The 26,205-nt window shown below is 41.4% G+C and overlaps 2 protein-coding genes across 7 annotated transcripts; both read left to right on the top strand.

The window, feature by feature from the left end:
* The first annotated feature begins 1,146 nt into the window (after positions 1-1,146).
* On the top strand, positions 1,147-11,451 carry si:ch211-261d7.6 (zinc finger protein 501). 4 transcript variants are annotated; one of them, XM_035163583.2, is made up of 3 exons: positions 1,147-1,250; positions 1,379-1,600; positions 3,419-8,628. In XM_035163583.2, the coding sequence occupies exons 2-3, from the start codon at positions 1,483-1,485 to the stop codon at positions 7,780-7,782; spliced, it is 4,482 nt and encodes a 1,493-aa protein (XP_035019474.2). In that variant the 5' UTR covers positions 1,147-1,250; positions 1,379-1,482; the 3' UTR covers positions 7,783-8,628. The 4 variants fall into 4 exon arrangements, with proteins under 4 accessions (XP_035019474.2, XP_035019475.2, XP_035019476.2 ...); XM_035163584.2 differs by having other exon boundaries at positions 1,192-1,266; XM_035163585.2 differs by adding an exon at positions 9,747-11,451 and having other exon boundaries at positions 1,209-1,600; positions 3,419-4,993.
* Positions 11,452-13,594: 2,143 nt separating this feature from the next.
* On the top strand, positions 13,595-25,615 carry LOC118114307. 3 transcript variants are annotated; one of them, XM_035164686.2, is made up of 10 exons: positions 13,595-13,676; positions 14,229-14,762; positions 16,178-16,699; positions 17,868-21,511; positions 21,592-21,862; positions 22,203-22,400; positions 22,486-22,578; positions 22,690-22,867; positions 23,119-23,326; positions 23,899-25,615. In XM_035164686.2, the coding sequence occupies exons 2-10, from the start codon at positions 14,276-14,278 to the stop codon at positions 25,186-25,188; spliced, it is 6,891 nt and encodes a 2,296-aa protein (XP_035020577.2). In that variant the 5' UTR covers positions 13,595-13,676; positions 14,229-14,275; the 3' UTR covers positions 25,189-25,615. The 3 variants fall into 3 exon arrangements, with proteins under 3 accessions (XP_035020577.2, XP_035020576.2, XP_035020574.2); XM_035164685.2 differs by having other exon boundaries at positions 22,687-22,867; XM_035164683.2 differs by having other exon boundaries at positions 22,672-22,867.
* The last annotated feature ends 590 nt before the right edge of the window (positions 25,616-26,205 follow it).

Genomic DNA, 26,205 nt, shown 5'->3' with positions numbered 1-26,205 from the left:
TGACTGTAGTCCTGGATAAATATTATAAGTGATGAATCTGTTGGTTCTCAACAAGCCGGTAGAGAGCATGTATGCATCAAGAATTATTACTGCTCTGTAATTCAATTTTTTCTACTTTACTTTAACTCAAGAGTGTTACTTTCATTGATCACGCAAATGCATACAGTCACCCTGAGCCAATTAAAAACAATTCAGTCTGCCTGACTAAAATGAGTCTGTCACATCAAATTTGTGGGTTGTGCTCCTGTCAGTGTCTGAGCCTGTGTCTGACACTTTGGTTGGTAAATGAGAGGTTTTTAAACTGAATTAAGGACTGTGCACTCTCAGTGGGCCTGCATGGCCGAGAGCAGCTAGTTCATATGGTAAGTAGAGCCATACCGTGCTGTGTGTCGCACATAGACTGTATACAAATAAGATATAGCCAGTGGTGGACAATGTGTTTTTTAAAGCAGGTGGGAGGTGTGTCAGCATTGTTTATTTTTTTAACACTTCACAGACGTGTAAAGGGCGTGTTCATCCGGATGCCCATGTTCACATCTGGAGGAGGTCAGGTTCATGTGGACAACATGAACACGTACCCAGGCGGGCTGTCAAAACAGTGAACAGAGACTATTCATGTGTTTATTTATGATATATTGTAAGGTGTCCTTGGGTGTCTAGCGAGGCCTATGAAATGTATTATTATAATTAAAAGCAAAAACATTCAGTGCAGAAAATGGCCCCATGCTGATGTAAGTAGTTGGCTACAGGCAACTATAACAATTTATGTACTGATGCGGATTATAAATGTTTTAATTAACCCATGAAACCACAGATTATTAAAAAGTTTATTGAAAGTGCAAAAGAAAAAAATGTGAAGCTATCTAATAGAGTGCATTTAAAGAGCTTATTAACCTCTGAAATAGTGGAATACAATCAAAGTATTATGAAAAATATTCACGCTGTTGCCTACTTATGAACTCGAGTAAATTGACTTTAAAATGTTTGCTTTTAGAATTGGCGAGAATTTTAAATAATCCCATAACTATGTTTAAATATAATTTATTATCTAAACTGAATCGGAATGACTTGTGTATTTACATCTGTTTACAAGCTGAACCAGTTCAATCTTGGCTGTTTACGTTCAGAAAACGAGTCACTGCAGGTCCACAGCTACGCCACCGGGGGGAGCCAGAGCAGAGGAAGAACAACATCAACAGACAAGAAGAAGAATCCACTTCCGGTGGTAGACGCAGCGCCGCACTGTACAGGTGTGAATGCTACACAGTTAGTCACCTTGTTTATTATCACTCGCCTGAGGGAAAACAGTCAAATATTCCGCTGCTGTTAAATGTCAACGAGCTAAATTATCTCACGCACAGTTTCCATTCATTTCCAGTCAGGCTTTGCGTCAGTAAGGGAAACTGAAGCCGCCGTGGCGCTGCTCGGTCACCGAGCTCGAGCTAGAGGAAGCTAGCGCCACCGAGCAGCCACACCGCCAAGATGGACGGTGCTGCTGCTGCGACGACCACAGAGGAGGAAGCTGGAAACAACCCGCCCGATGGACACCGAGCGTCGGAAAACGATGTCCATCCCCCGACTGAGGACCCAGCAAATGACAGTAAGTATGCAGCAGCTAACTTTGTTAGCATCGCCAAGCTAAGGCGTCGCCATCTCCAACACCAAGTCCAGAACACGAACATGAAATTATATTAAATGTCGATAAATAACTACATTTATTTTACTGCAACCGCAGATGATTAAGCACAAAGTTGCATTAACTTGCTCTAATCTATATTCATGTAAGGTTGATATAGCTTCGTTTGTTTTTAATATTAGCAATGCTAACCGTCAAACCGAATTTACCACGTGGAAATGAATAGCCGGCTAATCGTGTTTTATCAAGCATGTTTGCATTAAGTATGATGTTTAGGATGTTCAAATATAACATATTTTACACGTGTTTACTGATGGGAAACAAAATGTTAGAACTGCATTCTTATTGATCAGCGATCAGCAAGTGACCAGGCCAGGACCAGGAAACCATTCAGATTAAAGCACACGTGCAATTATTGGTAGCATAGACTGCGTGAAATCTGCTTTTTTTTTTTATATGTCGACATTTAAAATCTGATGAGATAAAGAACATTGTTGTGAGTGTGACTAATGCACATTATGTCAGTTTGTGTAGTTTTAGTTGTATGGACAGGCAGTGACACATTTAAATGGAAAACCTGGATTATTTAATCGAGAAACAAATGCCTCCACTTAGGCAACGAGAGGTCACTGAATGATTTGAGTAAAACACTGATGTGAGGGATTCGCTGGCGCCTTTGCTGTGGCCATATCTCAACCTATTCGAACACTTATGGGAGATGCTAAAGCATCAAATGACGGAATATATTTTATAATGTCGTTGCCTCCTCCAGCAGAGCTCCAAAGCATAGAGGCAATGCTAAGGCACATTGAAGCTGTTCTTGCAGCTCATTGTGGGCCAACAACAAGGTCACCATGTGTTAGTTTTTAACCTAACCCCTCTGTATGCTGGCCCTACGTTCAGTCTATGGCATCATTTAACTCCCACTATGCCTTCCTTTACTTCGTCAGTATTAGTCACCCAACAAACAAAGACGCTTTGAAAACCTTTAATCTACTGCTTCTAATGTAATGTGATACTGAATAACAGAAACATAATTAAAATGTATCCATAATGTAGTGATACTGTATCTAAGCTCTGTTATACAATGCACTTTTTAGCAATGGTAGAATCAGCGGAATATATATGCATCTGTTTTTCCTTGGCAGAGCAAAAGCAAATATTTACTGACATTGAGAGGACAATTTCCAGATTTGTGGTGCCTATTTCTTTTTTTGTCCACCAACTTATTCGCAGTTTTTAACTTTGTGCCCTCAGTTAAAGCTTATAGTCCATTTAACTAGTTTTTTGGGTGGTAAAGTCAGTGTGTAGTGTGCTTCTGTGCACATTTCCTTCAGATGTATCTGCAGAGTGAGCGCTATTCTCACGCTGCTCTCTTAGCCTTTTAAAAAATAGAGCTGAGGTTTTCCATTAAACTTTAATTGTGAAAGTAGTATCAGGTTCAAGTCAGTTTCTTTCATTACCACCACAATCTCTTGCAGTGTGTGCTTTGGCCTATTTAATAATGCAAATGTCTAAGTTTGTTCGAAGGTCACAATAGTCTCTTGGCTCAAACACTGTATTTATTAGAACCTCTGTAATTTGATTTTCTAGGGTCAGTGTTATTTATCCATAATCATTCATGTTATTTGGAAACCCTTTTGTTTTATTTTACTGTAAACTCAAATTCCCCTTAAAATAAAAACATTATTTGCACATGTGTTTTTGTGATATTTTCTTTTTCTTTCTATCTCTGGAAACAGGAGTGGCTTTGACCTCCTATTTTCCCCTTTCTATTTCTAGGGCTTGGGGTTTTCTGCTGTCAGGATTGTGAAGAAACCTTCAGAGAGGAGCCTGCCTACTTGGAGCATCGCCAGCAGCACCTACAAGAAAACGTGTATTTAGATGACCAGTTGGATGGATTAAGCAATGGCGAAAAAGACAAAGGAGCAGCTAATTTTTGTACTTCATGTTCACTGTCATTTGTTGAACCGAGTGAATTCGACTTGCACATGGAGAAGAACCACGGACAAACCTCCCAAAAGGAGTCTGGTGTTCAGACAAAATCTGGCACAACGAAGCAACCTGCCTATGAATGTCCAGACTGTGGGAAATGTTATATGTTGCTTGGACACTTTCTCAACCATCAGCGTTCACACTTACAAGCCTCCAAATCAGTTTTTCGTGAGCTTGAAGATTTGAAAAAGAAGTCATTTAAGTGTGAGACTTGTGGTCGGAGTTATTCCCGTGCTTCAGCTCTCGATGCACATCGTCGTTGTCATGAGGAAAAGTTATTCAAGTCACGAAACAGGAAGTCAGGAGATTCATTACCCACTGAGGAGTTGAAAGTTGAAGCCAAGCCTCCTAAAAATAAGGCAAACGATGCCCCTGAAAAAACTTTTCAGTGTCCTTGTGGTAAAGCCTTTCCGGCTCTGTCGCGCATGAAAGCTCATCAGCGCTTTAGCGGCAAAAGTCAATGCTCCACAGATGAATTCAAGCCGAAACCAAAGAAGAACTGTGGTGAGTTTCATTGCAGTGAGTGTGAAAAGACTTTCACTGGCCACATCGCCCTCTTCAACCATCAGCGATGGCATGACAATCGATCAAAAGACTCTGCAAAAAGGTTTTTATGTGAGCAATGTGGAAAAGACTTTATGACACTGGCATTCTACTATAGGCATCAGCGTATGGCGCACAGTGACCAGGCCCCAGCAAAGTCATTCCTCCATCAAGTTTGTCAGCTACAGAAGAAGGCATTTGAATGTAAGGAATGTGGGCTAAAGTTTTCCAGGGCTTCAGCACTTCAGTCTCATCTGCTCCACCACACAGAGGTTTTTAGACAAACAGAGAAGGGGATAAGGATACACACTTCTCCCCTATCTCAACATAAAGAATTGGAAAGTGAAGGAAAAGACACTGAGAACATGGAAGTAAATGTGGAATCAGAGAGGCTGCTTCCCACCAGCATTGCTGCAGAAGACTCTCAAAGAAATGAGAGTGATGAAGACATGGAGAGTTATGAGCCTGGGGACTTTAATGTTCAGGTGATCAGTGCAAGTGAATCTGAGGACGAGTCTGTCAAAGACCACAATCCTGATCTGGAGCTGCTGTGTGAGTCGGATCAGGAATCAAGAGACGACGGTGACACAGAACCTTCCTCCAGTGGTCTCGTTTCCAAACCGGAGATGGACTTGAAAATTGTACAAGTCGACTTCGAGCAGGCAGACGAGCAGTGTGCACTGGTAGCGAGCATGGCCGAGAATGAACCCACAAAGAAAAGATTTAATTGTCCAGACTGTTACCGTTGGTTTACTAGTGCTTCATCACTGCGCGTTCACAGAATGTGGCATGGCATTCATAAAAGACGCCAAACTCAAGGTCAGTCAGCGGCAGTTTGCACATCTGACACATGCGGCCATGACGGCAGCAGCTATGCAGCACACTGCAGTCACACACAACAACACAAGATACAAAACACAAGCAACAATGACTTCGATCAGGGAGAAGGGTTAGAGAAGACAAACCTGACTTGCAATGAGTGTGGTAAATGCTTCTCACATTTGTCTGCTTTAGTCTCTCATCAGTTACATCATCCCAAAAGAAAACAATTCCAATGTCCACAGTGTATGATGACTTACTTGCATGCAGCTAGCTTGTTTAACCATATGAAAAACTGCTCCGCTCAAAAGAAAGAGAATACAAAGAAAGAATACAATCCAAAGAAGACTCTTCTAGGCCCAAAGATTTATCATTGCGAGCAGTGTGAGAAGGGTTTTTGGTCTTTAGGAGCTTATTCACACCACAAGCAAAATCAGACAGTGTGTGCAGAATTGAGGCAAAGAAAAGGTGACGGGGGCTCTTCGCGCTCTTTTAATGGCCGCCCACGCTCTAGTGTTAAGGTTGCATGTCCAGTGTGTGGTAGGAAGTTTCGTCACAAGGGCATTATGGCGTTGCACATGCGAAAACATGAAAATGGAAATCATAAATGTGAACTCTGCAACAGGTCGTTCCGTCTTTTTTCCAGCCTCCTCAGACACCAGGTTGTGCATAATGACCAGTTACTCCCACCACCTAGTAAGTCTTTTCAGCATCAGGTGGAGCAGTTGAAAAAAAACACATACAGCTGTCCTGACTGTGGGAAGCTGTTTTCGAGAGCCAAAGCGCTTCAGTTTCATATGAAAAGCCACGGGTACGAGACTGGGCACTCCCAGCCGTCACCCAGATCTAACGTAAAGCTGGAAGATCTCCAGTGTCCAACATGCCTCGCGCATTTCAACAACAAGGCCTCGTTACGAGCTCATAAAAAACTTTGCATTAAAAGGGACAGCGGAGCAATTGATTGTAAGATAGAGCCCTTAGAAAATGTTTATACTCACAAGGATAGTGTGGAGGTCAGCACACAGAAAATCTCTGATCATGCAACATTTATTTCTGAAGTAAAGAAAGAAATGGAAAGTGGAGAGCGAAAGATAGAAGATCCATTTGGAAAAACTGATCTGAAATACAAATGCAATAAATGTGACAGAAGCTTTTCTGTGGTCGGGGCTTTGAATCTTCATAAAAGAATTCATGCTGATGGTTACAGAAGGGTAGCAAAAGCAAAATTGGCCATACATACGAAACCTCAACAGGAAGAGGCCAGTAAAGGGCTGTTTCACTGCTCAGAATGTGGGAGGCGCTTCATGTCTAACTCTGCCCTCGGCGCCCACAAACGGTGGCACAAAGGAAAGATATTTTCACTGTCTTTGCTCAAAGAGGATGATTTGAAGTCTGTTAGGTTAAAGGCGGAGGATGGACCTTTTCAGTGCAACACGTGTGGCAAACAGTTTTTTAACCGCTTTGTTCTCCAGCGCCACCAAATGTTTAATCCTCAGTGTCAAACCAAATTTCAAGCACAGCCCGATTCAAGTAAAAATGCAGAGAGCAGCAGCTCACTGGAAAAGTTCTCATGTCCTGAATGTAACGAGACATTTGTGCAAGGTTCGCTCCTGGCTGCCCACTATGAAAATGAGCACAGTAAACTCTTGGAGGCTGCAGATCCTGAAGGAGACGGACTTGTCTTAGTAGACTGCGTTCCAGCACAGATAGATGTCAGTTGCAATGGGAGTGAGTTCACGCCATCGACAACAAAGGGAAAAACTTACCAGTGTTCAATCTGTTCTATGACCTTTGCCAAAGCAAGAGGTCTGCACGCCCACAAATGGCAGGCCCACTTAAAGAGAACAAAAGGCAAACATACATTTCCTTTGAGTACAAAAATGGATTCCATTGCCACGAGCAGTGAAGAAGATTCATCATCTGTAGACAACAGTAAAGTGGTGAGCAGTCATCTTCCTGCAAAGAAAAGTAGCCCTGTTGGCACAGAAAAGAAGATCATCATATCTGCCTCTTCACCTGTGAAATCTGTCACATGTCTGGACTGTGGGAAAGAGTGTAGATCTGCACACCATAAGAAAGAATGCATGGACGTTAAGCATGAGTTTAAATCAGAAGTCCAGACTCCAGAATCCCCCGCTGACGTTTCCTCGCCACCCGGCCCTCTGTTCGAGCAATCAGTCAAATGCCTCTTCAAGTGCGATAAGTGTGGGAAAGCTTTTCAAACAATGGAACAGCTAAGAACCCATAAGACCAAGGCAAAGAGTCGGCCTTTTTGCTGCGCTCTGTGCTGCCATGCCTTTTGGACTGAGAATCAGCTGCAGCAGCACCTCACCTGGCACGATGAAGTCCGCTGCCGTCTCCCAAATGAGGTCCGCTACAGGCTCAGCGCTGCTATGACTCCCAAGCCTCTAAAAGCCAACAAGTCCCTCCCTTCTTCTACACTGAATCAACCTACGCTTAACCCAGACAGCCAGTCGCAAAGTAGCCATAAGTGCCAACACTGTGGGAAAGCCTTTCTTTCACCAGCTGCATTACAAAAACATGAAACTCAGCACTGTAACAGTGACTCGTATCATTGCTCCATTTGCCCCAGGACCTTCAGTGCAATACAGGACCTTATTGATCATCACCAGGAATGTATTGGTGATTACATAGGGCAGAGTGAAGCCCCCGCTGCTGTCTCATCAGGAGATACCCATGGTCTTACTTGCCTGGAATGTGGAACTACTTTTAGTCAAGAAACTGATTTGCACCAGCACTATAGTGAACATACCCGTGGAGTGTATTAGATTAGACAAATGGAAAAGATCTGACACTAGATTGTAGATATTTGTTTTTCTTAAGATAGAATTATTTGTTGGACCTTTAGTGTAGCTAAAGTAGACATGTGCTTTCTCTATTTGTTCAGATATTATTTGAAATTATTTGTATTTAAAAAAGCAGCTGCTTAGGTTAATTTCCTGTTCTCGGGATTTCCCCTACACTGGACTGATATTTCAAATGTAAAAAAAAACCTCTGAACTTACATTGAGATGTCTCAATTGTGTTTATGTAATTTTGAGCCACCTGATGCTGAAGGTCCAGATTTCTGCATGTACGTTTCTGTCCTCTTGCATTTAAGATTCACAGAAAAAAGAAAAATGCTGTTGACGCACTATTTACTGCAAATTTCTCGTACTTTGCTGCTGTCATTTTAAACACCTGAGGTTTGGCTATTTGCAAATGTCAGATAAAGAAAAGAATAACATAAAAAAATCAATGTGCAACGTTTACTTGAATCTGTAAAAGATGTTCTGATGTTGGACATTACAGCCAGTTACTACCGTAAAACGTTATGTTCAATACAGTTTGCATTAATCGATTAGTTTTGTTGCTAGTCAGTGTTTCTATTTTGTGGAAAGACTATTCATTTAACTACAATAGTGCTTATGTCGATGTAGGATAGTTGTTAGTTCACTGTAGCATTTGTGTCGTGGCAAAACTATTTGTATTGTACAAGAGACGTTACTTTGCTATATTAACTTATGAAAATGTAGATGACAGTATACTCTTCTACTCCTTGTCCTGCCATTTCTGAAACTAGGAAGAAAAAGATCTCTGAAAAGTCACAAAATAAATTAATCGATATTTGTGAATTATTGGACTGTGTGATTAATCCAGACTCAGTTTAGTCATTCTGCGTGTGTGTGGACTTATCAGTCTGGTTTGTGCTCGTCTTCTGACTCATTCATCGTAGGTGTTTCTTGGTAACACTGTGTGAGTTTACTCCGTCTAGTGTGGCAGTATTAAGCTTGAAAATGAATTTAGTCATGAATTACAACCTAATCAGATAGTACAGAATACTTTTAGCTCCAAGCTATGTGACAATTTAAAAACAAATTCTTGTTAATTCATCACTGAAGAATAGCAGAACTCCTCATACCAAAATGATTTGGTGCATTAAATACAGATCGTATAATAAATATGGAGCCTGAAGTATGCCAACAGAACTGCAATGCCATATTAACTTATAATCACTAGAAATTTCGATCAATTAGGAAACACTTATGGATTTTTCAGAGTTGAACATGTGCACATAGGCCACTGGACTCGCTTGTTGTATTTAGGAATTAATTAAATTTGTTAACTGTATTAGAACTAAAATGATTAATAAATGAATATAGTAGAAATTGATCAGCTATTTTGATAATAAGCAGTAATATCAAACGTGTCCCTGTTCTAGCTTGATAAATCTGTAGATTTTCTGCTTTTCTCTTTTCCTAAAAGTAAAGTAAATGTTTAGGGGGTTTTAACTGAGTGTTGGACAAACCTTGGCCTCTAGGCACTATTTTACACATGAAATTTTAAACCAGTTGATGAAGATAAAATACTACAGAACAGAAGTAGCACCATATAGTATCATATTCCTATGAAGGAATATGAAGATAATCTGCTTGGATTACACACATGATGAGCAGTACAACATAGAAATACTTAAAACGTGCACTGCTCTGATACTGAAAGCTTCTCTGGAGATTAAGTTGAGACGTTCTGATTGGCCGTGAACGAAGATCAGAGCCACAACTCGGACTCAGTTTAGTTTCACCTGCTTCAATTTAACATTGGTGACTTAACCAGTAATCACCAGACTTTCTACCAAACTGCAGCATATCAGGCGAAACATCACAGAATAACTGACACATATGATGGACAGAATGCTTTTAAGATTTATTGTAAATGATTGAAATCATCATTCTCTCTTTTTCTTTTGTAGACAACAAGTGCAGCATTGACTGTGAGGAATGTGGATTGAAGTTTACGGACTCTGAAGTGTTCAAGACTCACCTGCACCAGCATTCCCTGGAGGAGGAGGAGCAGGAGCAGGTGGAGGAGGTTGATGTGGAAGAAGCTCTGAAACCAGACAACAGCAACCCTGCAGCAGAACTGCTTCCTGGGAGAGAAGACGAAGGTGAAAACAGAGATGAAGACGATGAAGATGAAGAGATGGATGGTGCTGACAATGGGTGCGACACAAGCAGCTCATCAACAAAAAATTCGGATTTAGCGGAAACTGCTGAAGACGCCTCGTCGATTAACAAAGGTCGACACGAGTACTGTTGTAATTTCTGTGGGAAGCTTTACACGTACTTGGTTTCATACAAAAAACACCTCCAGCAGCATGAACAGAAGCCTACTTCGTCAAAACCGACTGTCCTGACTTTGAGTAAATACGAGTGCCCACACTGCGATATGTCGTTCCACAGGAGGACACGGCTACGCAGTCATCTGACAGTTCACGCATTACGCAAATCTTCCAAAAAAACACCTTCCAGATGTGACCAGTGTAACAAGGTCTTCCTTTGTCCAAAATTATTGCTGCGTCACATGGATCTCCACAAAAAGAAACCATTTTGGTGTTTGAGTTGTGCCATCGGCTTCAGAGACGAATTGTCACTAGATAAACACCTGCAGAATCACAGTCTGAGGCAACACAAGTGTGACGTTTGCCAGAAGAGGTTCCAAATGTCCTCTGAGCTCATGAATCACTCCAAAACCCACACTGGAGCAAAGCCGCACATGTGCTCATTGTGTGGGAAGGGTTTTTCCTACAAGCCAAACCTAATTAGACATCAAAAGGAGCACTTTTGGATTTTCTTCGGGTCAGGTGAAAGTTCTCAGCTTATCAAGAATTCTGAAATGAAGAGACCCGCTCCCAGCAGTGGCACAGGGGAGCTGCTCGAGAAGGAAAAAATTGCGCAGCAAAGTGAAACTCGGAAGCCATGCGAGGTTGCTGATGAGGCAAACTCTGAAGAGTCAGACTGCGGAGAGCCTTTACATTACTTATCTGGCATGGCTGATCCACTCGATTGGTTGAAAACAGAAAGAGTGCAACCACAGGAGGGACAAGAGACAAATGTGCACAGAGAGCATAAATACTGGGAATGGGAGTGTGTTGAATGTGACATGGGCTTTGATGATGTGGCAAAGCTGCATTTGCATTATGTAAAACATGCTACAGGGGAGCTGCCGTTTCCACAGTTTGATGTTGAGGGATGAAGACTAACAGTGGCCTTTATTTTCTCACAGTGGGGCCCTTCTTACTCCTGGTAATCTGACACTGGGGTAGTTATTTGCTTTTTTCTTACATTTAATTTTATTTACAATTTCAGCTAAGAAAGAACGTCTCCTGTAAAAATGTCTACTATGCTTTGAAATTTTTAAACTCTAATTGTCACACACTGTCACTGTGATACTCTACGTTAACGGCAAATATCTTGGGAGATTAACTGATTATCTACAACAACCTCAACTGTCTGATGCTTTGAGATTATATTGCATGTTTTCAGTGTATATTTTTGATATGTAAACTGATAAACTAAAAGCTAAACGTTGGGTTAGCGAGTGAGAACATATATATAACTGTAAAGCTACCACATTCTTCTTGTAAAATGAAATAAATTGGAATATATACAAATGTCTATCCACCTGTGCCTTCATGTTCAGGGGTACAATATTAGATTTTCGAGTGTTGTACACGATAAACTGAATGTACTAACCAACTGTCCCATTGCACTAGAGTGACATATTTGGGAGATGTGTGATTAGACTCATTTTGAGATGACATACCCATGCTGCATCCAGCTAGTTTTAGCAACAATATTAATCCTGAGGGCTGAGTGGAATCTTTGAAAATATCAAGGAATATTTATTTTTACATTGTTCCTGAAATCAGTGAACACTGAACTTTTCATCCTAAAACTACCTCTTTTGCCAAAAGTGTGACAAACTAAAAGACTAATAAATAATGCATCTAATAAACTATGCTGAGAAGTATTTTAAATTTAAAGCCCATACCTCCTCCATGTCCCCTTAAAGTCACACACTCATAAATATCTGTTTTTAAATGGGTCCAATTTATTCTCTAGGAAAATGTTGAACAGCACCCTACTTTACGATGTAGAAGAATGTTAAAAGAAACATTCCTTGATTGGCACCAAAATTTAACCGGCTCCTCCCTGATCCATAACACATTTTTCTATTAAGTCTCATGGTAATCCCTGCAGTTGTTTTGGTGTAATTTTGCTTACAAACAAATCCAAAGGAACGGACAGCGGTGAACACAACCTTGTTGGTGGAGGGAATAATACAACTGCAAACCGACATCAGCGCTTTGAGTGGAGATTGTGGTTTAAGTAAAGGTTGAGTCATTATGAGAGCAAACAGCTGATGGGAATTTAATACAATCTCATAAAAGATCAGCTGTGTGTCGTTTGTCTGTTTTCCACACCCGTTGTGTGTCCGCTACTGGCGTCTGAGCTGCTGGTTTATATCCTGCATTTCCTTCAAGAACAAGTTGGTTTATGTACGAAACTAACTGTCAGGACTCTACGGTATGAAGATGCGCATCGTTCGGTCTGTCGATAACAATCAAAGCCCCGTTTGAACAAATGAGTGGATTCAGAATGTGAAACGCTGGAGTGCTTTTACTTTGAAACGGGTTCAGAAAGTGTTGTAAATACATTTGTGTCATAAACAGATAAACATTGTCGTTCACAGCAGAATAAACAGAGAAAATGATCTTACCTGAGTTTTAATGTTTTTTCTGATGAATTTATGTCACAAACAAATGGTTGCAACATTTCTGTATGCCTTTTCAAAATAAAAGCACTCCAGCGTTTCTGTTAATGGAATCCATTCCCTTGTTTAAAAAGGTTTTATTGGGAAATATTTGCAAGAGCGGAAGATGCACGGCTACACTACTATGTAGTACTGGTATTTATTTTAGTAAGGGACTTCTTTCATACAAGGCAATAATTATATTTGTGGCCATATTCAAATCAAAGCCTATATGTAAAAACATTGTGCTGCAGTAGCAGCTCCTCTGCAGAACATGTGGTGGAACTGAGAAGCTACATATTTTGCATTGTAAATATGAATTGATATTAATTTGAATATTGTGCATTGAATAGAAAAAGTTGCACAACTGCCTCTCTTTGTGTATATATATTTCTTGTACATTCAGCCTTTAACACAAATTGCAAAAAATAATAAATATGACCCTCCTAAGTGGGTTTTTTGGAAGATATCAGGGTGGTAGATCTCGGCTTACGTTTGGAATTAAAAAGTGATCTTGGGCTCGAAAAGGTTGGTGACCACTGGTCTACAGTAACCTGTGTACGGTCACAAATAAACCTGTAAACGAGGAGAGCTGAAGTCTCGTGTCGTCTTTACCGTGGGAAGCTACAGTATTATCATTATCATTATCATTATGATTATTATTTTTGTATTTATAATAATTATTGATGTTTTTATTATTATTGTGGTTGTTGGTGGTTTTATTATTGTTCTTGTAATTATTATTTATATTATTGTTTAATATTATTATTACTGTTTAGTATTATTATGGTCGTTTTTATTATTATTATTGTTTTTATTCTTCTTGTAATTTTTGGTATTATTTGTATTATAATCATCATTTGTATTATTATTATTATTATTATTATTATTATTATTATTATTATTATAAAGGGTAGTATAGTTTCAGTCGAGCACAAAATCCTATGAAGGATGGACCTGGAAAAAACAACAACAATACAACTCCCATGATTCCCTTGCGCGTGTCGTCAGCCCTGACGTCACGCTGTCTGCAGCAGTGCTGAGCTTTGTGCGACGCGGAGATGTTGGTGCGGACGGAGCAGCTCAGGTACCCTCACATCTACATCCCTGTATATCCTCACATCTACATCCCTCTATATCCACACACACACACTCCCGAGGGCGTGTTTACTACCGGACTTAGGAGAAGAGTGGTTTTTTAGCAGCTTTCGGTCGGAAATGCTGAAGGTTTCCAACCAGATTTGACCGCAAACCGGTGAATTTAGGCTAATCGGGCATGCTAATAGCGTGTTTTTAACATGTTTGCATGCTACAAGCCTCTGCCGGCATTTTATTTACAGAAAGTTCATTGTTGAATTGGGTCACAGCCTCCACCGGCTGCCTTCCATGTCCACCAGTCTTCCTTTGTCATACAAATGTTGTGAACCCATTCATTCTCTGCTTCCCCAGCTGTCGCCTCGCAGATAAACAAAGATGTAGCTCACCGCTTTTTACTTGTGTAAAGATGCCTTTCCCTTAACAAAGTCCTGTAGGTTTAACTGATGCAAAGTAAAGAAATAAATCGTGTGTTTCCTGTAATTGTTGATATGTTAGTTGTGGTTTACTTGTGTAATTAACAGTCATATGTGTTTTTCTATAGGAACTGCTTTTATTGAAACATATGAACAATTTGAGAGGCCAGGAGCGATGCAGAGTCCTACCCGGGCAAACAGCGGGCCAACCCCTGTGACCACAGCACCCACAGATCAACCACCGGACACAGGCACAGAGGCTCAGCCAGCACTCAATGAACAACATGCACGAGAGGAGGGGGCTGCATCTGAGGCTCCGGTTGAGACTGACACAGTAATCCCACCACAGGAAAATGAGGCGGGGGTGCTAACTCCAAAAACACCTGCCACTGTGGCAGTCGTGCAGGCAGTGGAGAACGAGACTGCTCCTCTGCCGCTGAGTGAGACCTCAGAAAAGCCTGGAGGGATGGAGATGGACTCTGCTTTAAAGACACGTGCACCCACAAAATGTGACACAAACACAAATCCTCTGTGTGTCGGGCAAAAGGCAAAGAAACAGGATAAAGTTGTACGTGATGGGAGGAAATATGTTCCTTCCAAGAAGGCTATGATCGATCCTCTGAAAATGGACATGTCCAAACCACTGGTCATGCCTCTTACATGTGAGTACTTTGTACTGTATGTGTGTGGTTCTGCTTGGGGTTTGATTATTACATTGAATTTAGGACTAAAGGTACAGGATTCATACGCCGTTTTCAGACATGAACTCTCGTCCTGGTCAGCTACTTTCAAAAGAACCAACAACAGAAAAATGTGCAGAGCATTCAGGCTTGGAGGGGCATCTGAGTAGAGAATGCAGGAGGCAGGATATGACACATAAATTCTGCTAGGGAAATCACAGGGTTTTTGTTTACAGCACATCGAAACCGGCATTGGTCCTTTTTGCTAAAAGCTCTTGAAAGTCTTTCCAAATTGACACCTTCATCTGCATCCTCTACATGTGTGGCACCTCTTTTTTATCCTGAGGTAATTGTATTCTTCAAGTTTAGCGTGCGTTGCATGTTAGAAACGTCATCAAAGCGTTCACTCGCTCGCTGTGAATCTTTCTGCTCCATTCTCACATGGGCTCACTCCGACATGACATTTCACGAGGGGGGCTGGCAAGATTAGTCCCTGAAAATGTCATTTGCATTCTCACATACAGCCCCACCTGAAAAGTTCAGTACATAAGAGTTCAGTACATAATTGAAAGCAGCTATACTGCCTAGTTTGGAGATTCAGTGTTTATTCAAAATCCCAGTTTACAGTGCAATATTCTGTCAACAAAGTAAACACAAAGAGAAATATGTTGTGATACATTTTTGCAGCATCTTGAATTTTTGTTCAGTTGCAAATGGGTTATTGTGATTTCTACGGCATTTTGTTGATTGATTTTAGATTTAGTATACAATATTACATACTTTAAAATATTTACTGCACAAACATCACTGCGGAGATTATACAATTTTTACAGTGTAAATACTTACTCACAAGATGGCATTCTTTTAAAACCCTATCCTGTTTTGTAATACTACATACATACTATATATAATTACACTGGACACAATATCCATCGTATTATATGTAGTATGTATGTAGTATTAAACTTAATGAATGAATAGCTTCTGGTGCTCAGCAGCAGCCAAACAAAACACTGCAAGTTACAGACTAATAATTTGGCCTATATATATAAACCAATATTAGCATCTCACTGATATATTTATCTGCACATACTGCACTGTATGTCTTGGTCCACCAGAGAGCGCTAAAAATGTCCTGCTCATTTTATATTTTTGTCTTAATTCATCAAAAAAATGAAAGGTGTTTGTGTTATACGTTTTGAAAACAATCCACTAAAATATCATTATCATATTTTTTAAACTCTCATATATTTATATTTAGTATCTGCCCTAAAAATCCAGTTTTGGTCGTGGCTGTTTTCCCTTTTTAGAGGATGCTTTATACTTCATGTACTTGTCTCTGTGCTAACAATATGAATGTATGCTACATTTTAACTCCCTCTCCTGTTTCCTTCCAGCATCACAGCTCTCCCTGCAGTGCATTGAGTGCCACATAATATTCAGTGACCACAAGAGCAAAGAGCGCCATCTGAAGACGAGCCATCCAGCAGAATATGAGCAGTGCATACTAAGGAACGCCCTTTTTGCCTGTTACGTTTGTGACCGCCATTTCACAAACTCCACAGAGCTCATGGTTCACCAGAAAGCCCACATCGAGAAGAAACCCTTCAAGTGTCAGATCTGCGGGGTGGCCTTTAAAAAGTCATCCGAGCTCACCATTCATAAAAAAATTCATTTTGGCCAGGACGGCTATGCCTGCACTGACTGTGGCAAACCTTGCAAAACGTTTACATTGCTCAAGTATCACCGACGCAAACACACTGGAGAAAAGCCGTACGTTTGCAAGGAATGTGGCCAATCCTTCCCCATGTCCAAAACTCTGCAGAGACATATGGTGTCACACCTGCCAGAGGGAGCGGAGCTGGATGAGCAAGCTGCCGCAGCTAAAGCAGCTAAAGCACAAGTGAAGAAAAAGGATGGTGAGAAAACAATTTATCTTATAAATATCCTGTCATTTTACACATTGAAAAGGTAACACACTTTTTGTGGTCTACTACAAGTCCACCACCTTGGTCCAGACTAAAATATCCACTGTTTTTTGGATTTCCATCAATGTTTGCACAAACATTCTTGGTTTGCAAAGGATGAATCCTCCAGTGTAAACATGAGGTTCACATAGTGGTTTGGAGCAATTGAATAGATATCCATGAAATATAGCATCCAGCAAGCAAGCAAGTATCCTTGTCTTTCCCTGAATGAATCTTAATAACATTTCTGATTCCCTAACTCTTACAAAACTATTGATATCCCCATCCTTCTTGTCTTGTTGCATTTACACTTACTTAGTAAATGTGAGGCTTAACTAGCATAAGCCGTTTTCAGACATGAACTCTGGATGTCCGCACAATGGGTCCTGACTTTCTCCGGACTTTGCATTTCGCATGTGAAGAACGCAGCAGGAGATTCTCCGCTCAGATACATTCACAACAACAAAATCTCTGGAGTGTTCAGTGACAGGATGTAACAGCACATCAACACGGGCATCGGGCCTTTTCATCAAAAGCTCTCAAATCTAGCTGTCTTTCTAAGTTCACATCTTCCATTCCATCTTCTTAGTAAATTATGGTATGGCTCCTCTTTTCATCCTGAGATATTGCTGTATTCTCACATGGGCTCATTCGGATATTATCCAAGTTTTTTTCGGGGGCTGGCAATAGATACTCCTGAAAACTACAAACTGTTGAGAGAGTCCTTTTTGACTTTCTGCTATTGACTCTGCCATTTGTGTTCAATATCAATAGATAGTGGAAACACTATACGTGCTCACTCAGCCGGTTAGTTTAAAGTGCCTGAGTACATCCGCACAGAGCTACTCAAATGGCTACATACTCAGCTTTAGTCCCATTTTCTGATCCAATTATAAATATACTGTAATACAATAATATATATAATTTAAACTGTAATGGTGTGTTCACACAATGCAGCACAAGTTTTCCCGGGATCATTTGTGTTTTTATTCGGGTTAATCGTGTGTAACACACATAACGAACATTTGTGGTGAACACACCATAAGGGTGCTGGAAATATGTTTTGCTTTTCATAGTATACAACAATACCTTACAACCTTTTTTCTTTTATTATTTTCAGGTGCCTCTACAGTAAAATATTCTTGCCCCATATGCAAGGCAGTTTTCAAGACTACCAAGACGCGGCAACATCACATGAAAACTAAGCACAATTTGTTGCCTGCTGCACCCAGAAATGCACCACCAGCTGGGCAGCAAGTGAAGCTAGGTACACCCATCATAACTCCGATATCTATTTGCCAACCAGGACTATTACAACTGGAGTCCATTGGACCTCTGCAAAAAGTTGATTCCAATATTGACACAGAGCAGATTCGCAGACTGATTGAGTCTTTAGGAAATGTGCAGAAAGTGAACCAAGTTGTCATATTGGGGCAGGTGCCGTCTCATGTCACACCACTGGAAATGCAGCAAATATCACATCTGGCAGAACCAGTAAACGTCAGTCCCCCTCAGATAGATTTTATAGGACAGTCAGAATCAAAGACAATTGAACTGGACACTTTAAACCACCAATGTGATCCAATGGAGCAAACAATTATACTGGAACCTATTACACCGGACGGCCAATTGGAAAACCCTCATTTCTCAGAATTAGGTTCCCACATGACCATAGGTGAAAGTATAGAGCTGACATTTGTTCAGACTGAACAAACAGAGAGACCCGAGGGAGAGGTGATGCATCAGATCCTTCAACAGCCTGAGATTAGTGCAATTCAATCTGACCCAGTGAATCAAATGGTTTGTCAGGATGAGTTCGCTGACCTCAAACAAAACCTTGAGCAAACGTTCATATTAGAACTTACTCCTGCTCTGATGCCAACTTTGGAGCTGGAGCAATCCAAAACTTTGCCAAAAGAAGAAATCCCGTCTTCCTCTCTTGTGCCAACCACTGAACTGGAGAAGATTCCAGATCAGACTGTGATAGATGAGCAGGAGACCGGCCTCTCAGTCCCAACATTTATGTCAACTGTTGAGTTGGAGCTGACACCTTTACAAACAGAGCAACAGGATGTCACTACCTGCCCTTTTGTTCAATCAGATACACTTACAGAAACCCCAAGTGAATCTGAAAGAAACGTCAAAGAAGATGTTGAGTCACTTGTGCAGACAGAAAGTCTAGATCTAATCCACAATGTGATGGATGGAGGTGCAACACAAGAGATGCAAGAAAAAGAAGTGCAGGAGCCATTTGAACAAGAATCATCTGAGAAATTGCTAGTTGATCACAAGACGGGTCAGAAACAGTTGTCTGAAGTTGAGGACGCATCTGCTCCAAAAGAGGTTCCATCACAATTGGAGCCCAAGCAGGTGCCACAGATTTCAGAGTTACCTGTTAATGTAATGTCGGCTCAAGAGCTAGTTAAAGTGCGGAAAAGAAAGCCAGCCAGGGCGTTTATCTTTCAAGGATATATACAAGAACAGGTCGGATCCATAACAAAGGATGATTTACAAATTGAAGCCAAACCTGCCAAACGCCAAAGAACAAAAAAGTCTCATCTTGTTGTTAAATTTGGTCCACCGAGCAAAGAAAAGAAAATCAAGAAACAGAAGAAGCCATCACAGGAGCATCAGCCAACACGGGAAAAAGAGATAACATCAAATCTCTCACCAAAAAAAGCATCACAGAAGAAGGGAAGAAAGGGAAAAAAAGAGAGGGAAGTGGGACACTTGCTATCTACAGCTGAAATAAAATCTCCCTCATTAAACCAGGAACCACAGGCACAGCAAATCAAAGAGCATACGAAACAAAATAAAATAAAAAAGCCAAAGGAACAACCCAGGGAGGGTGTGATGACAGTAAGTGAACACAAAACTCCTGCTTTGCCTGTTTTTAAAAAGAAAAAACAAACGAAAATAATGCGAAAAGATCAGCCCAAGAAAGCAAAGGATGGGAAGAGAAAGAAAAACCGAGCAAAAAAGGAAGACGTTAATACAAATACAGGCACATCTTCAACAGAAATACAAGGACCACACACAACACAAGACCCGCTTGTTCTACTGAAAGGTCACAAACAGCCCCAGCTGAAAGTTTACAAGTTAGACCCATCAAAGGCATCAAGTCAGACACAAGAGGCTTCAGCTCAGGACGCCCAAACAATGTCCCAACAGAGTAAAGACAACAAACACCCAACAAGTGAGTCTGCGAATAATCTCACAGCAGAAAACAAGAAGAAAGGAGGAAGACCAAAAAAGAAGCAGAAAGCTCTTTCGTTGTTGTCGTCGCTACATGTTTCCCGTCAACCATCCGAGACACTACCCACCAAGCCAAAGACCACCAGGAAGCGCAAAGCCTCCTCGAAAGTAGAGACCGAGGGAGTTATAACTTCCTCTCATTCCAAACGTGCCTTAGAGTGTAAGGACTGCGGGGAGAGATTCAGTGAACTCTCGTCCCTTCAGAAGCACAAAGCGACGGTGCATATCGTGGAGAGTCCCAGTCTCACGTACACCAATGGGAACATCTTTGAAGGGGTTTCCAGGCTGGATCTTTACCAGCTTCCCAAACAGAGTGATAAGGTTGTTGGGGTGATAAATGCAGCTGCAGACTGGGATACGGAGCCTGAGATGACAGAGTTGGCTTTAGAAGACCGAGAGCGGAGTGTCTGTTTTCCAGCTTTGATTCCATCCCCGTCTTTACCTGTTCCTCCCTCAGATGTTGAAATGAGTGCCCATGGAGATAAGCATGGTAGTAAAACAGGAGCAGATGTTCAATTTCATACCTCTCCAGACGACTGCTCGTTATCTGATCAAGTGAAAAACAGTGAGAAGCCTCGAAATTTCACATCTGAATCCGGTTTAAGTACCTCTACTCAGACAAAGGATTTTGAGACTGGGGAGCCTTTAGAATCAGATGAAGCAGAGCAAGAAAACGGTTTGCTGAAGCATCCCAGCCCAGACTCTGAAGTTCAAGCTAACGTGGATGAAGACGTCAAGGAGGATTTACTTCTCGAGGTAGATATGGTCACTGTTGGGGAGCAGAATGAAAAAGATGAAAGCGACCCAGCTTCATCGCAAGAAAGTGTTGCTCAAGATGAATCCAAGGGAAATTCTGAGAGTGGAAGCACTGAAACAGCCACAGCACCTGGGCAAGCTGATGAAACAATAATGGAAAAGAGTTTAACTTGGCAAACAGTTTCGTGCTCCACGCACCAAGTGGTGATCAAGGAAGAAGAGGAAGAAATGTTAGTCCAGAGAAAAAAAGTTGAAGGGAAAGGAGCCGCAAAAAAGAATGCTACAAGGGGCAGGAGACGAGGAAGGGGACATCTAAAAAGGGGCATGATGGCTAAGACATTTTTAGGTGGGGATACTGTCAGAGGAACAGAATCGGAGAAAGAACAAGATGAATGTCAGGTCGTTTATGAAAAACATACCATCACCACTGATTCAGAAACTCACGATGAAGTTGAGACTGGCACAAAGACTTCACAGCCAGAGACCAATCCTGAATGTGAGGCCATAAAAGCTACTGCTCCTGCCGCATGTTTGCCTCTCGTGCCCCCTGCGATAGAGGAATCTCCTGAAGAGCAAGTCGTGTTTGAGCTGGAGTCGGTCACCACGAGTGTGGAGGAAGTAATGAATGAAGGAGAGGAACATGACCGGGAGGTTGACCAGTCTCCAGGCATCATACTGGAGAAATTCCTCACCTCCAGACAGAGAGAGACTGCTGACAAAGAGCCGTGCCTGAGGAGGATCAATCAGAGACAGGTTAGATATGAACAAACACTGTACATTCACAATGAATTAAGTACTGCTATTTTACCCAATTTTTTTTTTTTTCTTTCCAGGGTTTGAAAAACATTACTGCGAATGTATTTCAAGTCCCTGGGAGCCAGGAGATCAAGGTTGAAGAGAATATCTCAGACCCGCTGCTGGTTGCACCCTCCAGTCAGAATAGGCCGAGGTTAAATGTGCAGCCACATCACCATCGTGACATCAGGACCGTTCTGGTGAAAGAGGAGAGCAGCCTCGTGCTGAATGAGGCTCAGGCCTCACAGGGCAGCAGACACATCAGATGGAATGTGGAGCCAGTGGACAATGAAAACACTGCAACTCCATGTGAGTATGAGCACATACTGTTTTAGCATTTCAAAAACATTGCAAGAATCTGATTGTTTATTATTATTTTTTGGCCTTTATTTGATAGAGACAGGAAAAGGGGTGAGAGAGTAGGGAGATGATTCATAGAAAATGGTCCGTCCAGCATGGACATGAACGGTTCTTATAATCCACTATAGATTATAAAATAAAAACAATCAATAGAATTATATCACTTACATGGTATAGGTGATTTTCCTGAAGTAAGGTGATAAATAAATAAGCCGTATGTGTTGGTAAATTCAGTGTGTTCTGCCTCGTCAGAGATGGATGAATCATGTTCCTGGACTTGTGTTTTCAGTGATACAGACTGGGGAGACAATAAACGACAGTTGCATCACACCAGAGTTCAACACCAACCAGTGTATCTTCTACCCGGTTAAAGAGGAGGAGAGGGAGCTTCTACTCGGAGCCACTCAGACCAGCAGAGGGAGTTTAACACCGGAGGGATCCAGTGTTGCACATCAGACAGAGCTTCAAAGTGCTGATCCTGCTTTATGTGAGTGATTATCTAGATATATATCCTCAGTATATTGAAGAGTATAGTAAAACCTTTATTAAAAAATGCCCCCCGCTAACAACAGATGAAGGGAGCCACGCCACACAAGACTACCAGGAGATAGCAGTGAGAGGGCTGTCGTCAGAACCAGGGGTCAGTGACTTCACACATGGACAAGGTTTGTTTTCCGTTTCAAAAAACAGAAGCAATAGTAACAACTTTATTAATGAGCTATTTATCAAAATTGCTGAACATTGATGTCTCTGTAAAGTAACCAGTCTTTCAGCAGAGGCAGATGCTGAGTGGCCTCATCCGCCAGACGTCCGGGACTTTCTCCTCCGGAGCTCTGATGAAGAGGAACGAGGTGAACTGTCTGAGCCTCAGCTTGACTCGGAAGCAGAAGTGATGGCTTATTTTTACAAGAACATGACCATTGGTGCACGGCAGTCAGATCAAACATCTCTATGGTACAGTATTCACAGGCCTTCACAGAACACTGCTAAAACATGTTGACTGTCCAACTGTGCAAAAATTATAATTAATTATCATTACAATTTGTCTTAACTGATAGAGTCATGGGCAAACTCTTGGTTGTAGATAATAATATGTTGAAAAACTGAAAATGTGGCACTTGCATAGTCATTGCAAATCTATTGAATGTTATCTGTGTGTGGTGCTCACCTGTTTGTTCAAGGTGTTTTTTCTTTTTCTTCCACAGTTTGTCAACTTCAACAAACCAGCTCCTTGCACCAAGAGATGAAAACAGGAACAGGAAGCCTATTGATTACTTCTCCAAATATTTCGGTTGGGATACCTGGAAAGAAATTGCCAATTGCACAAATAAACTATCCAGCATGTCGAACCCCTTCACAGCACGAGAGGTTGCACAGTTTGTTGGGATCCACGTTGCAATGGGAACTTTGAAGGTTTGTCCTATTATTTGATTTGCTTCTTAAATTATTGCTTGACTCTGGTAAAGGTAGGGTTGCTTAAGTTGTTTCTGAGACACCTTTTTATATTATTTGTTGAAATCCTCTTCACGTCCTGATAGCCATCAATAAATGAAGTTGTTTGAAAAAAATAAATGAAAAAAGCCTGCATCTGTTTGTGGCCCTCGCAGGACTGTAGTAAACCCGACTAGCTAGCGTAGCTGTCTGCCACTAACTGATGTGCTTGCCTGCGTGCATCCTGCCAATGCTCTCACTCTGCATGACCATAGTCTTCTCAAGCCAAAGAAACACACACCAATCAAAATGAGACAATGGCCAGAAGTTAGCGAGCGAGTCACAAAAGCCGGCTTCCAGCAGTTGTCAGGCAGTGCACGCTCATGTGTTTTAAAGATGTCACTGTGGTAAGAGGGCTTATGGGAGGTTGACATATCGGTTGCATTTTTTTAAAGTGTTGTTTGCACTTGCTAGCTTTTCCAGGCTTACCAACCCTAGCTTTAATTAGATTCAAGGCCCCCAAAAGTTATATATTCTGTCTCTTTTCTTTTCAGTTTCCCAGTCCAAGGCTCTACTGGGAGGACTTGACAAAGGTTCCCTTAGTTGCTGATGCCATGCCACTTTCACGTTTCCTCGAGCTGACTTGCAGGTTGAAGTTTGCATCTCCTGCAAAAGATCCGGTCAACAGTATTATTCAAGAAGAAAGGCTCGATGTTGACTTTCAAAATGGACAGCAAGGTAAAACTCTGCCAAGCAGTCAATGTGTAATTTCTCAGCAAAGTGACGGGGAAAGCCAATGTGACAAAACAAATGATCCGAACACTTCCGAAACACAGACTGATCCGATGTGGAAGGTTCAGCCATTACTGAGCCGCTTCAAAGCAGGGTGCCAGTCCCTGAGCAGAGAGGGTGATTATGCAGTTGACCAATATCTACTTCCTTTGACCGGGAAGCTGCACAATTACAAAGTGTCTCTCTACTGCACTACATTAATTGGATTTGGGGGTTTACTCCTACATGTGGATTTTAAATTGAATCTCTCAGACAAAGAAGATGCTGTAGAAAAAATGGTCCCCAAAGGAAGTATGGTGTTTCTTTGCAAACAGGAACTCTCCACCCCAGCAATGCTGGAACGCCTGCTGGTTGCTGGAGTTCATGGTGCAGGCAGGGTGGGTGGAGCACGAGGGCAGATCGGGGATGAGTTTGTGAGCTCAGACGGGAAGCTGATGTTACGCAGATCACACTGCGGCTTTATTCTTTCTACTGCGGGGAATGGCCAGAGGAGCATGGCTTCTCTCACCGACAACTTTGAGAAGGCCCAGATGTCGGCTCTTCTCAACAGAGATTTGCGAAACCTTTACCCTATTCCCCTCACTGCCTTGGCCCCAACCTGCTGGCCTCAAGCGGTGCTCTGGTACCTAACGGATCTGGCTTTGGTCAACTCCTGGCTCCTGTACCGGGAGGATCACCAGGCACCTTCTGCACCTTTGACTCTCATGGCCTTCAGACTGGAGGTGTCCAAGGCTTTAATCCTTTCCAGTGGCTCTGATACACAGGACTCTGTTCCCCCCCAACCCCCTGTAGAGAAAACACACTCAACAAGTCAAACCCCCAATCCCACCACAGTGGAGGAATGTCCTCTGCCGGATGCAGCCACGCGGTACGACGGTTCGGGCCACTGGCCAGAGCAGCTTGGGGAGGGAGAAGGGGGCAGGTGCCGTTTTGGGGACTGTCAGCGAACATCTCGAGTGCTATGCCTTAAGTGCTGTGTCTTTCTTTGTATCTCACGCAACCACAACTGTTTTTTGAATTTCCACAGTCAAGGCAGTTTCGGAAAAGAGTAGTGTTTACCCATTGTTTTTAACATCTGACTTTCTGTTCCAGGATGTAACTGTGTTCAGCTGATATCCTCTGTCCTTACAACGTTCCCATGATGCCTTTCACTGGCAGTGTCTGTTCTTTTGTAAGATTATTGTGCTGCAACTGCAACTTCAAAAACAAATGCTTTGTGATATGGCTTATTATATTATTGAGGAAGTGTAAAAATGAATTTGTCTTCAGAAGGAAATGTAAAAAAATTAACTCATAGCCATACACGTTTTCTGTAAAAGAGATAAAAATGAATTTGAAATTGAAATGACCATGATATTTTTAACTATTTATTTGAACTTGACTCAGTTTACGTTCCATGATGAGCTTGATTTTAGCTCTGTGATTGTAACATTATTTATTTGAATTCCATGAAACAATAAAAAAGATTTGAATAATAAATGCATTGTTGATTTGCTTAAAATGTTGGTAAATAGGTCCTGTATAGGTTTGTGGACTTGTCATACTAGGGAAAAAACTCAGGAGTTACTCTTATCAACTGACTCTGAACTAATGTTCAGCTGTCTAAGCTAAGACGGGTTGACAGGGAGCTGGCGTGCACGGTAGCCGGACCCTGAAACGGACGCTTCAAGATGGAATTCAGGCATCGTTTTCATTATTGATAATCAGGGTGGTTGGATTGATCCCAAAATATTGATGCTACCAATGTAAAGTGTTTTATGTGTATCAGTAAAAGCTTCATGAGGAATAAAAAAAAGAGATACAATAATAAACATTAGATGCATTGCTAGATCACATTACCAGAACCCTAATTAATGCTGCAGTATTTTACATAATAAATGTATTTGTTAAGATTTACCTTAATAAATATGTTTTGTTAAAATTTGTCTTGTGTATAAACATGTGCAGAGAATAATATAAATGTCCTATATTGGCATGTAATTTAGTGATAGTTGAGTAGAATAAAACCATATATATTAAGACATCTCTCCTTACCTGCTGCTAACAATACAATATAATACATCTTTGAT

This window comes from Hippoglossus stenolepis, chromosome 8, assembly GCF_022539355.2.
Source record: "Hippoglossus stenolepis isolate QCI-W04-F060 chromosome 8, HSTE1.2, whole genome shotgun sequence".
NCBI lineage: Eukaryota > Metazoa > Chordata > Actinopteri > Pleuronectiformes > Pleuronectidae > Hippoglossus > Hippoglossus stenolepis.
The sequence above is the reverse complement of the archived record's forward strand: the minus strand, read 5'-3'. Positions and strand labels throughout refer to the sequence as shown.